The sequence below is a fragment of the Olea europaea genome, chromosome 8 (genome assembly GCF_002742605.1).
Source record: "Olea europaea var. sylvestris chromosome 8, O_europaea_v1, whole genome shotgun sequence".
NCBI lineage: Eukaryota > Viridiplantae > Streptophyta > Magnoliopsida > Lamiales > Oleaceae > Olea > Olea europaea.
The window spans coordinates 15737658-15752835 of record NC_036244.1 but is presented as its reverse complement, the minus strand read 5'-3'; the positions used below and the strand labels follow the sequence as shown (position 1 = coordinate 15752835).

The 15178-nt window shown below is 33.3% G+C and overlaps 1 protein-coding gene across 1 annotated transcript; it reads right to left on the bottom strand.

The window, feature by feature from the left end:
- Positions 1 to 13018: 13018 nt before the first annotated feature.
- On the bottom strand, positions 13019 to 15081 carry LOC111399269. The gene is made up of 4 exons (XM_023026532.1): positions 14937 to 15081; positions 14674 to 14754; positions 14274 to 14330; positions 13019 to 13277 (listed from the first exon to the last, which is right to left on the bottom strand). The coding sequence occupies exons 1-4, from the start codon at positions 15031 to 15033 to the stop codon at positions 13171 to 13173; spliced, it is 342 nt and encodes a 113-aa protein (XP_022882300.1). The 5' UTR covers positions 15034 to 15081; the 3' UTR covers positions 13019 to 13170.
- Between the last annotated feature and the right edge of the window lie 97 nt (positions 15082 to 15178).

The window sequence follows — 15178 nt, the reverse complement described above, 5'->3', positions numbered from 1 at the left end:
AACACATGTAAAATATTATTTTGAATTAATAACGTGAGTCGAGTAAAACACAAAAAAATTAGTGACATGTAGAAACCTATTCATATATTATGGCACGAAATTCTAATTTTGTGTAATTAAAAGAATTGAATTAGTATTAACCAATTAAGGTATGAAATTTGCAAAAACCAATGTATCTGAGAAAAAAGATGAGTTGGGTATAGTTATTTGTTAATTGTATATTATATATATATGGAATCAGCCAAAATAGGGATCTGGAATTGAAGCTTGCTTACAAAGAACATTGACCAATTAAACCAAAAAAATTATAAGCATGTGTAGAATGTAAATGGCTAATCTAAATATAAGGATGGAATATGAACATGAATTAATGCATATCAATTGATTTAACATAAATATATCTCCATAAAAATGCACGTGGATTGATGTAAAGGAAAAATATTAATTAATTCAAAAAGAGGTACAAAGAAAACATAATGATCGAAAAAGATGAGATCACGTATTGCAGATTCAACATATATATATGTAAAATTCACGTATTATCAAATTAATTTTGATATACGTGATAGATGATTATGAAAAAAAATTACTACCTTCTAAGAGTTTCGTGCTGATAACATGTTATAAAATGAGAGGAAAAGAGAATAGAAAAAACTCAAAGAGAATAGAGAAAACTCAATAATCTTTTGTGTGTGTATTATTGAAAATCAAAGCCCTATATTTATAGGTAAGAATCAAGGATACAATAGTAATAATTTTTAGGGCTATAGGGTACAAATGTCATTCACCAATAAACTTTAATGGACTCTCCATTTACAACACTATCAGACTTTTCTTGAATATAATGACTATTATTATTCAATAATGTTATCTATCAACCGTTAGCTACATATGAACATAGGTTGCTAGTAAATATGTGCAATGTGCATGCAAGAATCAAGATAAGTTGTTAAATTAGGGCTCCTTTTTCGGTTGCAATTTTTTTTTAAAGTAAAAAATTAATTTTAATTAGAGATTCATAATTGTTATTCAATTATCCACCATTCATTTTTATTAACTAATAATATTAACAAATAAAAAGGAAACCTAAACTAAGGAATTCCAAAAGAATTAATATCAATCGATTAAATTTGAATAATGTTAGATGTATACTTTGGTGTACATTTTGCATGACATTATTATTTGGCCCAAATAAAATTAAAATTAATACTATTTCACTTTAATCCCTCAACTAAAAAAAACTGCATCTAGAGTGAAATAATTATATTCTAGAAGTTTTTTAAGGCTCTGCATTTTGGTCCAATTTTTAGCTTAAATCATATTGTAAATCTTGTAAATCTGTGCTTTTTAACAATAATTTTTTGTTAACTTAGCATAATAAATAACGTCATTTAGTAACACATGGAGACTTAATCTTGCCACATAGAATTTAATATTAATTTTTATCCAGTAATCATTAGTGTTATAGTTATAGACTTGAGTATTGTTTACCTTAAGAAAATAAACTCAGTGATCATTGACGTTATTACCAAAAGCTACAGTGATCATTAGCATAGTTAATTCTATAAAGAAAATAACTAATTTCATAGGCTAAAATTAAATGAATATGTTGATGTTTTGTCAAAGGAACTATTCGCTAAAAGTGTGTACAGTAAGCGCACGGATCACGTACAAATAATAAAGTGGACTAACAAATCTGAGTTGCCAATTCCACGAGAAATGATTACTCAATTACACATTAGATAAATTCAATTTTAACCATGAAACACATAATAAAATTTAGATTTTGAAAATAATGAAAAAATATTAAAATCTCAATAAAAAGATCAAAAAGAACAAATCTGAAAATTAGGGAAAGTTTGGAAGATAAAATAGTTGAGATTCATGATTTCACTTTATTGTCACCCAAATAATTTCTCAATAAGCCAAATAGCAAATTACTAAATTACTATGTTAGATTCGATTTTCTTATTTTAACTAATTATCCCTCTCAAGTAAAATTAGTCTTAATTAAGTGGTTTAGCCTATTATATTTCTATATCAATTAAAACATAATCAATAATATTAAATCTTTATGAAAACAGCTCAATATATCATTAAGGGTACGAGTATATCTCTATATCTAACTAGAACCTTGGGTATTTGCTATTTGGTCTAAAATCCACAATAATCTCTTAACAATTATACAAGCCATACAACACAATCATTTATTGACCAAATAAATGACAAGATATAATGATAAATACCCATGAAAATAACTATTTTGACATTAAATAGCAAATATTGAAGTTAACAAAGTTAAGTTATATCAATCATCCCAATATTAAAAACTTGATTCGTTGTATATAAATGATAAAATGGAAAAGAGGAAAAGAAATACATTACAAGTTAGAGGAAATAGTGGATAAATTATAAGACAATAGATAGAATCCATCTTGTGGTTGAATTCTTAAAATGAATATGGACTTGGTCTTGATTTCTCTCCAAAATCTCTCCAATTTTTTTGCTTTTTCTCCCACTCTTATGGCCTCTTTTTCTTTTGAATGCTCTCTAATAAAGGGAATAAGGGAAAATGGTTCCCCTAAAATGGCTGAAATTTGGTATTTAAATTACCTAAAACGTGCCCTCGAAAAATATGAAAAAAAAAACCCCCAAACCTGCAATAAATAAGAAAAATAGGGGACAAAAAAATTCTGCCCCACGTTATCGGCACAAACGCGTCAGCTTCCACCATGTACGTCAGCCAGCCCAAAGGCATAATGGAGTTCATGCGAATGCGTGGCCTAGCCCCCATGTACAATTGCATAAATTGCACTCAAGTCCTCGGAATAATTATATTTTATCTCTCAACATTGATATTGTACATTTTGGTCATCACATTTTGATTTTTATTATAATTATGCAATTGATAAATTTCATTGAAGGTCCTTCAACTTTCAGTTCTTCTACAATTTGGTTCGAGCTTCATTTTTTGAACACTCTTAGTCCCTTTTTCTCTTCCTTTTCCTTTTGCATTGTTCTCCTTCAATTGGGGGGTTTTGAACTATAGAAATTCATTCATTTCGCTAATATTAAACTTGCTTGGATCTCCAATAAATATGTGAAAGCACACTTATCAAGAAAAAAACATTGGATGACCCTAAATAAGATTCCACATGTATGATTATCTCAATCTCATGGATTAATATCTAATGTCAGGTTTTTGAATTGATCCTTCAACTTGAGATCATTGTAAAATCTTATATAAGGATCGTCATTGTTTGATTGTGTTGGATGGTGCCTCGTTTGGGATCGCAAATACGACAATATTCAAATGTGATGAAAATCATATGAAAGTTGGTGAATTATCAATAAATGATTTAATATTGTTAGATAGTAAGAGACTATACCTTTTTTGTCCACTTAAGTTAAATGAGATTAGTGACACGATATGAAGTAATGAAGACCACAATGAAAAACAAGATTTAAAAGTAAAGAAATTAACAAAGAGAGTTAATCGCTGAAGTATAACATTTTATTAATCGACAATATGGAGAGAAATACAAGAACTAAACAATTCTTACTTGAACAAAACTGAAAGAGAAAACCACTATATATAGGCACATGGCAAAGCATAAAGATGGAAATAATGTGGAATAAAGAAATAATATATTTCCATAAAAATCACGTGAAATGTAAAAAAATAAATTTTCCCACATGAAAATAAGGAAACAATTTATTTTTAAAAAAAAAATCACCATAATTTGGGTCACAAACCCAACAATCTTAAACTTAACCCAAATTCTGGTGCAACGAACGAAACTCCAAGATTTTAAATATGTTTGCATCGAAATAGTCAATCTCCTCAACACAGTAACCAAAACTCTCTAAATCAAACCATCGTTCTCTACAAAGCATCCACAAGCGACACTTGAACCAAAATCCCGGGTTCCCAAAATTTCACCGAGAAATTACTGTTGACCAAACAGAGTCGAAGCACACCTTGTAGCAAAAACCATACTACATGCTGGATCAAAAGGCCCATTGCTAGAATCGTTGCCATCAACGTCCCCGAAAACATCCTAGGCATTATTGACACAACGGTACCTTCGCTCCATAAGTACAACCTTAGCAAATGAACATAGTGTACCTGCAGAAACTGGTGATAAAGCGGAATCACCAACGCTTTCCCTAGCAGCGTTCTTAATCAGCTAGAGTTCGCCACAAGAGGTACTGTACCAAACTGTATATCCACAACGGTACTGAACTTGTCTAAATGTCTCTTAATTGGTTCTGCGCTCTCCTGCAAGATGTACAACTGGGACCTTCTCTGTCCCTCAAGTACTACCTAGACACCCCTTCGGATCCTAAGGACTCCACATTCACCAAAGAATTTTATACCCTTTTGCATCTAGGGCACTCGACCAGATGAGATTCCGTTTCAGGTTTGGAACATGTCAAACCTGCACAATTGTTCTGACCATCCCATCCTACAACCTTAGTCTAACTCGATCGATTCCAACAATATGGCAAGACTCATTGTTCCCATCACAACTCCACCTTGCTGAACAGCCTCAAGTCTAAAACAAATTCCGGTTGGAACACATATGATGCAAACATGCTGAATCGAGAATCGACTCCTCGTCAGGCCTAGACTCCACGTTAGAAACCACGATCAACATCACATCTCCGCCATCCGAAAAATTCTTGTCAACATTAGTCACGTCCGAATTATAGAACTGCCCCTTATAATTTGCAGCTAAATCACCTTTAGTCTACAACTTGTCACAATCCTTCTTTACGTGTCATTTTCTCCTGCATAAAAGAGTACAAATTGCTCAAGTTCATCCTCAATCTACCCCTCTGTCGATCACCATGAGATACCAGAGTTTCCTCATCCCTCGATGTAGCTTTAACTTCTCCTTTGAGTGCAAAGTACCATAGACGTCATATATAGTCAAAATATCCCGACTATACAAAATGGTATCCTAAAACGATGCATAAGAGTCAGGCAGCGAACATAACATGATCAAAGCAAGATCCTCTTCATCGTACTTAACCTCCAATATTTCCAAATCTGAGACAATTTCTTTGAGCACGACAATATGGTCTTCCAACCACCCTCATTCAGCCATGCGAAGGGAATACAACTTCCGCTTTAGAGCCAGTTTACTGGTAAGACTCTTGGTCATACATAACTGCTTCAATTTCAACCACAAAGTGCTGATGTTTTCTCCTTTAAGACATCCAGTAAAATATTGTTAGATAGGTGAAGATGAATCAACGACAAAGTCTTCCGATCCCTCCATTGTCCAATTAGTTGGCATCTTCTCAAAACCCAGCAACACATCATCCAAATCAAATTGCTCCACAATAGCTCTTATCTTTACTTGCTACAAATAAAATCTTGTATTGCGATCCAATTGCGGAATATCATACTTCAAAGCAGCCATCTCTGAAAAACCTCAACCAATCCACAACAAAAATCAAGCTCTGATACCACTTGTTGGATTCGAAAGGATTGTAGTGAATGAGATTAATGACGTGATATGAAATAATGAAAATCGCAACGAGAAACAAAATTTAAAAGTAAAGAAATTAACAAAGAGAATTAATCACAGAAGTATGATGTTTTATTAATCGACAATACGGAGAGAAATACAAGAATTCTGCAATTCTTGTTTAAACAAAACTGAAAGAAAAGACCACTATATATAAGTACATGGCATAGCAAAAAGATGAAAAAAATGTGGAATAAGAAAATATCTATTTTCATAAAAATCACATGAAATATAAGAAAACAAATTTTCGCATATGAAAATAAGGAAACAATTTATTTCTAAAAAAAAAATACATCCTAATTTGGGTCACAAATCCGATATTAAGTTGATATTGAAATTCTTTAAATGAGGCTAAGTTAAGATTTGAAAACCATTTCGAGTATAACTTGTTTTAGATCAACGTAACAATGCAGACGAATAATAAAATCGACTGAATCGAAATTGACATTGTTCCATATTTCATAATCAACTGAGATATATAGAATAAGAGAATATATTTTTATGGTAAATGAACATTGTGATTTGTCAAACAAAATGACATTTTTTTGTCACATATATTAATATAACATATTGTTAGATGTCAATAAGGGATGACAATGTAAATAAATTAATTTAATTGAATTAATGATAAATTCAAGGAGTATTTTAATTTATGTTATCCTAATTAGATTATATCAAAATAATATCTTATATTATATGACATCATGATTAAGAACTTAATGGGTCATATGCCAAGGATAAATAGTCCTAGATAAATTAAGGGAATAATTAAGTTTAGTGTTTGTCACTAATAGCTTTGGTAAAGCTTTTGAAAATTGTAAGTTGTAATTCTTACAGAATGTGTGGATAAAAATTAAATAAAATTTATGAATCAAAGAATGTATGGACAACAATGATGTTTGTTAAACACATTCATATAATTAATTATTTGGATTAATTAATAGATTTATTAAATTAACGCTACAGTAGGAATTTTTATAATTAAATGATCAAGTTAAATCTTATAAATATATGCACTCAAGTTAAATATAGTGCGAAAGTAGAGTTATACGTGGACGGTTTCCTTTCACAAAACGGTGTAGTAGAATTAGAATAATACTAATTGTTATCATGATTTACATACTCATGATGTGTCAAAATGAGAGTTAAAAATTAATTTTTTTTTTTAAATTTGACTGAAGAAATTTTGACTCAATCATATCTTATCATATCCCATATTTATAAATTATTGTGTAAATCATTATGTATATCTAGCCAGTGTTCTAAAAAGCTTAATGTGTAACGATGCATGGAGGTCAAGTTTCGATCAATTCACACCTAGACAAGGGTTAGGCATAAAAAAAGGAAAAAATGCCTTTATTTATTTTAAATTTTTTATCAATTTAAAAACCATTTAATAACACATACAAATTATAATATCAAATGCAGTTTTAAGTGTTTAACAAAATAAATATATTTTCAAATTTTAAACAAGATATATTATAATAGTGCTAATTGAAGTATTTGGAAAGTTTTAATTTTTATTAATTAGTAAAAGATGGGAAAATGATTAATTAAGATAATAAAATATAAATAACTATTTATACAATAATACAATACACTATAGTCACACCAAAGGTACAATACATTGCAAACAAAACAAATGTACAATGTATTACAGCCAAAGTAAAGGGATCGGAAGTTTTCAACAAAATTCTTAAAGACACTCTCTATAAATTAGTGGATCAATAAGTGGGTAAGAATCTTTTTAGACCTTTCAATTTATCGGCCTGAAAGTTGAAAAATTCACAATTATTAATTTTTGGATCTTTCAGTCCAGTTGGTGTAAAAGTTGAAAACTTCACGTGGTGTTAAAAAAAAAAATTTAAATAATAATATGCGCTTTAAAGCGATCAACGCTTTCGTAGATTGCTAAATTAGTGCATAGGTACTAGGCATTTTTTCCATGCCCATGTTGCATTATTGCTCTATTTTCCTTCCCTCCACCGATGGAACGTTAGAGTATGGACTAGAAATGCAGAGTCTATCCTGACTCTCAACATTGTGATGTTGCATCCCTCGCCTCTCTCTGGATTCTACGAATCATAACGACGCCAAATGGAGTCGGAAATTTTATGATTACTATATTGAAGTACAACTAATTAGCTTGCCCATTTGGGGAAATTTGAATTTAGATCACTTTGGGTAACTTTCCTGTCATAATTATCGGTCACAAAAGCTAATTAGTTACATAGATTTTATTATATTTCTTTGGTTTCGAGAATGCAATATTTTTCCAAAAAAGTTAAAAATTAATTTAAAATTCAAACTTGGGCCTAACAGTGAGATATCGATTGAACCAATGATCCATCAATTGAACAATTACCGATTCATGTTGGACTCTATAAAGGATAATATTTAAAAAAATAAATCTGAATTGTTGAATATAGATTGCCCAACACCATATTCTATAATGTTAAAGAATTAAAAGTGAATCAAGGCACAAAGTCAAGAATGTCCTTCAATCATCTCAGTCAACCACCATCAATTGTTGTTAATGTATTTTCCATTTATACAGGAGTATGAATAGGTAATGACAATGTATATGCTTTGTTTTAGGACCTAAATTGATTCTCGTATGATGTATATATATACCTTATTATTTCTCAATGAAATATACAAAAATTATTTTCCTTTTCATGCTATCAGAGCCAGAACAATTCTGAGCCTTATTTCCTTTCCCTTCCCATTCACAGCAAAGGCCGAACATGGCAGAAAATGACAGTCAATTGATCCAAAACTCAGCCAAGCCTGAGGCCAATGGATACGACAATCCAAATGATCCTTTTTACCTTCATCAATCTGATCAACCAGGGCTCGTACTTGTTGTACAGCTACTGAATGAAGAAAACTACAGTACCTGGAGTCGTGCCATGCTCATGGCTCTCAGCATCAAAAATAAAGAAGGCTTCGTCACCGGTATTATTCAACAGCCACCAACAACGTCCACCACAGAACTCCAACGATGGAGGCGCTGCCACAATCTTGTAAAAGCATGGCTTTTTAATTCAATCTCACAAGAGATTGGAGCAAGTATAATATACAATGAAAGTGCTCATGAAATCTGGGATGATTTAAAAGAACGTTTTTCACGCACTAACGGTGTCCATCTTTTCCATGTCGAAAAGGCCATTCATGACTGCAAACAGGAAAATATGACCATTGGTGCTTATTATACCAAACTGAAGGGCCTTCGGGATGAACGTGATGCATTGTGTTCTATCCCAACCTGTACCTGTGGGACTGTGAAGGAAGTTTTGCAATTTCAGCAAAGCCAAAAGAATATTAAATTCCTTATGGGGCTTAATGACGTGTATGCTGCTGTTCGTGGAAAAATATTGCTTATGGATCCACTTCCTACAATCAACAAAGCCCGCTCTCTCATCCTTCAAGATGAAAAACAGCGAGGACTGTCAAAGGAAAGCACATTGCAGCCTGAAGCTGTAGCCTTTGCTGTGAGAAATAACCCACGAAGCTCTGAGAGAACCTACATGCTTAAAAGTCCTCATTCGAAATGTGGGAAATGTGAGAAAGTTGGGCACACCTCAGAGGCATGCCGATCACACCTTAAATGTGATTATTGCAGTGCGCAAGGACACACCATTGATTTCTGTAGGAAGCTACAAAGGATTAATTCTGGAGGTGGTAAATTTGATCAGCGAGAGCGTAAGAATAATTTCTCTAAAGCTAATCATGTGGATGCCAATATAACAGCACCTCCCACGCCCTTCACTCTCACGGCAGAGCAATACCAGAACCTCATGGCGATGCTTGATAAGAACAAGTCCAAATCCATGGCTAATCATGTTAGTAGTACATCTGCTATAAGTGATCTCTCAGGTATAACCTTCTGTGCTCCCATTATTGGTCAAGAAATTCGTTGGATACTTGACACAGGAGCTACCGATCACATGGTTTGCTCTGTTGACTTATTAACCACAAAATCTTATGTTATTGATCGAACTGTATATCTCCCTAATGGAAAACTAGCGACTGTCACACACATAGGCAGCATTCATGTGGCTGATTTTACATTACATGATGTGCTTTGTATTCCTTCCTTCAAATTAAATCTCATCTCTATTAGCAAACTTGTTTGCAATTCCCATTATCTTGCCACATTTACTAAGAGTACTTGTATGCTACAGGACCAACGATCGGGGAAGATGATTGGGATGGGAATTGAACGAAGAGGACTTTACTACCTTGATACTACGCAGAAAGCCAGATGCAACTCAGCTACCTCAACAACCTGTCAACTTTGGCATAAACGCCTTGGTCACCTTTCAAATAAAAGTCTACGTTTACTTTCCCATTTAGATACAAAAATAAAATTTCATGATGTTTCTGATTGTTTAATTTGCCTATTAGCCAAACAAACTCGTTCTAAATTTCCATTAAGTTCAATTCATGCTCATGCAACTTTTGAATTAATTCATGTTGATATTTGGGGAGGATACCATGTTCCTGCAATCAATTGGGCACAATATTTTCTTTCTATTGTGGATGATTACACCCGATGTACATGGGTTTATTTGATGAATCATAAATCTGACGCCTCTAAATACATAACCTCATTCATCAATTTAATTGAGACATAATTTTCCTTGAAAGTCAAAATTCTTCGCAGTGATAATGGCCCTGAATTTATAATGAGAAAATTTTATTTAGATAAAGGGATCATTCATCAAACCAGTTGTGTCTCTACTCCACAACAAAATGGAGTAGTGGAGCGAAAACATCGTTACCTCCTAAATGTGGCCCGAGCTTTGCTATTTGAAGCCAATCTTCCCAAAAAGTTCTAGAGAGATGCCATTTTAACTGCTACATATCTCATCAACCGAACACCTACACTTCTCCTAAAAGGAAAAACACCCTTTGAGATGCTTTTTCACAAACAGCCCACATACGACCATTTGCGAGTTTTTGGATGCTTGTGTTTTGCCTCAACACACCATCATCATCCCTCAAAGTTTGATGCAAGAGCCACACAATGTCTCTTCTTAGGCTATGCATATGGCCAAAAGGGATATAGACTTTATGATCTCTCAACTGGTAAAGTTTTTGTCTCACGTGATGTTTTATTTCATGAAAATGTTTTTCCTTATTCATCTCCACCATACGTTCCTCTCCAATTTTTTCTAGTAATCAACTGCCAACATATGATGATGACAACCCCACTCCATCCTTTTCCCCACAATTCAATGCTGAACCAATACCATCAGAACTTATCTCTCAAGAAACTCCTCCTTCAAACTATGTCACTGACACTATCTCCTCTGATATTACTTCGTCTACTACCCAACACTCTCCAACTTCGTCCCACGAGTCACAGATACCTTCCTCGCGATTGACACGAACAACAACAACACCTAGTTATCTTCGAGAGTATCATGTTGGTGTTTCTCTTCCTTCAAGGAACATTCCATCATCTAACTCGGCGATGGTTACAGAAACAGGTATTCTTTATCCCTTATCTGATTTCGTTTCTTATGATAAGTTATCACCCAAACACCATGCTTTCACCACTTCTCTTTCAGTGGAAAAAGAACCAACATCCTTTGAACAGGCAATTTGTGATCCCAAATGGTGCCTAGTTATACAACAAGAACTTGCTGCACTCAAGACTAACGGAACATGGTCTCTTCAGACACTTCCTCCAGGAAAGAAGCCAATTGGCCGCAAATGGGTATACAAGATCAAATTCAAACCCGATGGTACTGTCAAACGCTATAAGGCCAGGTTGGTAGCCAAAGGATACAACCAAATAGAAGGATTAGATTACAGTGAGACCTTTACTCCAGTTGCAAAGCTTGTAACTGTTCGCCTCCTCCTTGCTGTGGCCTCAACCCAACATTGGCACCTTCACCAACTTGACGTCAACAATGCTTTCTTGCATAGAGATCTTGATGAAGATGTGTACATGACTTTACCTCCTGGTTTCGGACGAAAGGGGGAGATAAGAGTTTGCAAGCTTCACAAATCATTGTATGGTCTCAAACAAGCATCTCGCCAATGGTTTATCAAACTCACCACTGCCCTCAAACGAGCCAACTTCAAACAATCAAAGGCTGACTATTCCTTGTTCGTCCGATCCCAAGATGGTAAATTCACTACTCTCCTTATTTATGTAGATGACGTCATCCTTGCAGGAAATAATCTACAAGACATTGAAGATACCAAGTCATTTTTAAGAGATCAATTTAAATTGAAGGACCTTGGGCAATTGAAATATTTTCTTGGAATAGAAGTTGCACGATCCAACAAAGGCATTGTTCTTTCACAATGAAAGTATGCTCTCGAAATTCTCGAAGATGTTGGTTATCTAGGGGCCAAACCAGTCTCTTTTCCCATGGAGCAAAACTTGTCCCTTAGTAAGTTTGATGGGGACTATATTAGTGATCCTTCTTCATATCGAAGGCTTGTTGGACGACAAATTTACTTGACTATCACACGACCTGATTTGACATATGCGGTACATGTTCTAAGCCAATTTATGGACAAACCACGAGTCCCACACCAAGAAGCAGCTTATCGTGTATTATATTATGTGAAGCAAACACCAGGTCAAGGAATTTTTCTTCCTACAGATAGTTCAATCCAATTAAATGCATTTTGTGATGCGGATTGGGCTAGATGTCATGATACTCGACGATCTGTCACTGGGTATTGTATATTTTTTGGAAGTTCATTAATTTCCTGGAAAACCAAGAAGCAAACTACGATATCACGATCTAGCGCAGAAGCTGAGTATCGATCTATGGCTGCAACTTGTTGTGAGATTACTTGGTTGAAATACATCCTACAAGATTTGGGCATCCAACACTCACATCCTGCCAATCTATATTGTGACAATCAAGCGGCACTACATATTGCTTCCAACCCAGTTTTTCACGAGCGAACAAAACATATAGAAATTGATTGTCATCTTGTACGGGAGAAGGTTCAAGAAGGAATGGTCAAAATGACTCATATATCGACATCACACCAGCCAGCTGACATCTTTACAAAGCCCTTGAGTTCTTCACATTTTTCGACTTTACTTGGCAAGTTAGGAATTATCAACATATATTCCAAACTTGAGGGGGAGTGTTAAAGAATTAAAAGTGAATCAAGGCATAAAGTCAGGAATGTCATTCAATCATCTCAGTCAACCACCATCAATTGCTGTTAATGTATTTTCCATTTATACAGGAGTATGAATAGGCAATGACAATGTATATGCTTTGTTTTAGGACCTAAATTGATTCTCGTATGATGTATATATATACCTTATTATTTCTCAATGAAATATACAAGAATTATTTTCCTTTTCATATAATAACAGGCCAACTCAATAATTATAAATGCAACTGATCTATGAAATTCTTGAAAAGCAACTGAGGATGTGACACAGGCATTAGTTTAACTTATTTTAGCAAGAAATTAGGAAGCAAAGCAAACTCAAATTGACTAATACAATTATAGCGAAATTGCTATTGACTGATTCATGTACTTGGTACGTAAATCGAGTAAACAACAAACTCCAAAACAAGTTGGAACAATTTATTCAACGACTAGTAGGTTTACACTTTCCCAGCTTGTCCTCAGGTTATGGTCGAGTGACTCGGGTCTGATTAAAGGGTCGACGGACAACAGAAGTCGCGTTGGAACTAATGCACTTTCCATAGACAGTCCTGTCACAAAATGGTTTTACAGCTGCATCCCACAAAAACATGAAATAAATATATAGAATCAGACAGAGAATATGACATTTTATTCAGTAATATATCACAAGATAAAGGAAAGAAGGAGAACAAAGAAAAATGAAGTAATAAAATAAAGAAAGATTAAGTCTGATTCTTTATTCGAAAAATATGTGTTGACTTGCTAAGTTTTTGTATCTATTAGTAAAGTAATTATGAAATATGGACTGACTGTTAATGTTTTATTTTTTAGTAATTAGTAGAATAAATCTTTGAATTCCTATTCCATAGGAAATTGGGTACGTGGCTTACCATTTCTTTAGGAGAATCCATGAGCTTAGGAGTTGTTACTAATGGGTTAGTTGCTACTGATTTTTTTGCTAATTTTCTGTTAAGTGTGTTGGTTGTAATACCTATATAAAGGCAATTTCATTATGATAATAAAGCAGTTCTTCTTCTTCAGAAAAGGTCTTTTTTTCCTGCATATTTTCCTTCATCTTTCTTTTTTTAACTGTGCCAGAATCTGTCTTTTGCATAACACTAACATGTCGGGAACTGATTAAAAGATTAAAATCCATGTTTGTGCCCGTTTAATTTCGAAGTAAAACTCATGTTATAATTTATCAATTATGTTTTACGATGCTTAATCAAATTCAGGGCCTATCTGTGCCCGTTTAATTTCAAAAAGTGTATCATGGAATAGTGATTGATGTTGAAATGTGTGGTTAGAAAAGAATGAATTTTTTTTTATTTATTTGTAATATTATTTGAATAAAGAATGTGTAGTTGAAATTGAGTAATGTAAACTGGTAAATATTAAAATCCATATTTTGATCTAAGTCAAAATCAACATTATGAATTTTAATCTAAGTCAAAATCAATATTAAATTTTAACCAAATATTTTATGGAACTAACAACTTTTCAACCACATATTTCATCATTTTTTTTGATCAAAATATACTAAAATTCTGATTTTAATCCCTAACAAACAAGGACTATATTACTTACTGCGTATAGAGGTTGACGTTCCTGGCACTGTATTTCCAACCGCCGAAGGAGAATGCCCTGAGGTACTCCCCGTTAAAAGTGTATCATGGAATAGTGATTGATGTTGAAATGTGTGGTTAGAAAAGAATGAAATTTTTTTTATTTATTTGTAATATTATTTGAATAAAGAATGTGTAGTTGAAATTGAGTAATGTAAACTGGTAAAGATTAAAATCCATATTTTGATCTAAGTCAAAATCAACATTATGAATTTTAATCTAAGTCAAAATCAATATTAAATTTTAACCAAATATTTTATGGAACTAACAACTTTTCAACCACATATTTCATCATTTTTTTTGATCAAAATATACTAAAATTCTGATTTTAATCCCTAACAAACAAGGACTATATTACTTACGGCGTATAGAGGTTGACGTTCCTGGCACTGTATTTCCAACCGCCGAAGGAGAATGCCCTGAGGTACTCCCCGTTACGCTGCCTTTGTATCATCATTTCAATAAAAATAAACATAAAGTGTATCAATGCAAATATATATTGAAAACTATAGGATATGATTTATGAATTCTTAATACCAATAATGGCTACAGCTTAAAAGCTTAGCCAAACATGCATGTCGAAAAAATGAAGTGCGTAAGTTTGAAGGCTGAGATGTCTCACTACCTTTTGAGTCGTCATACAATTTTCTTGTAGTTGATGGAATGAATAATATTGAGATGAGCAGAAAAAGGAAGAAGAAAAGAAAAGGCTTTTGAATCATGTCTCTTGGCTGAAGATTGCTTGAGATTGAGGGTGGATGCCTCTACTGATGGCATTCTTATCCATAAATAAAAATAATTAAGAAATGCAATTTTCTTATTTTGCCTTTCTCGAGGGTTTTATGTTGACTTGACTTAGTCATGGAT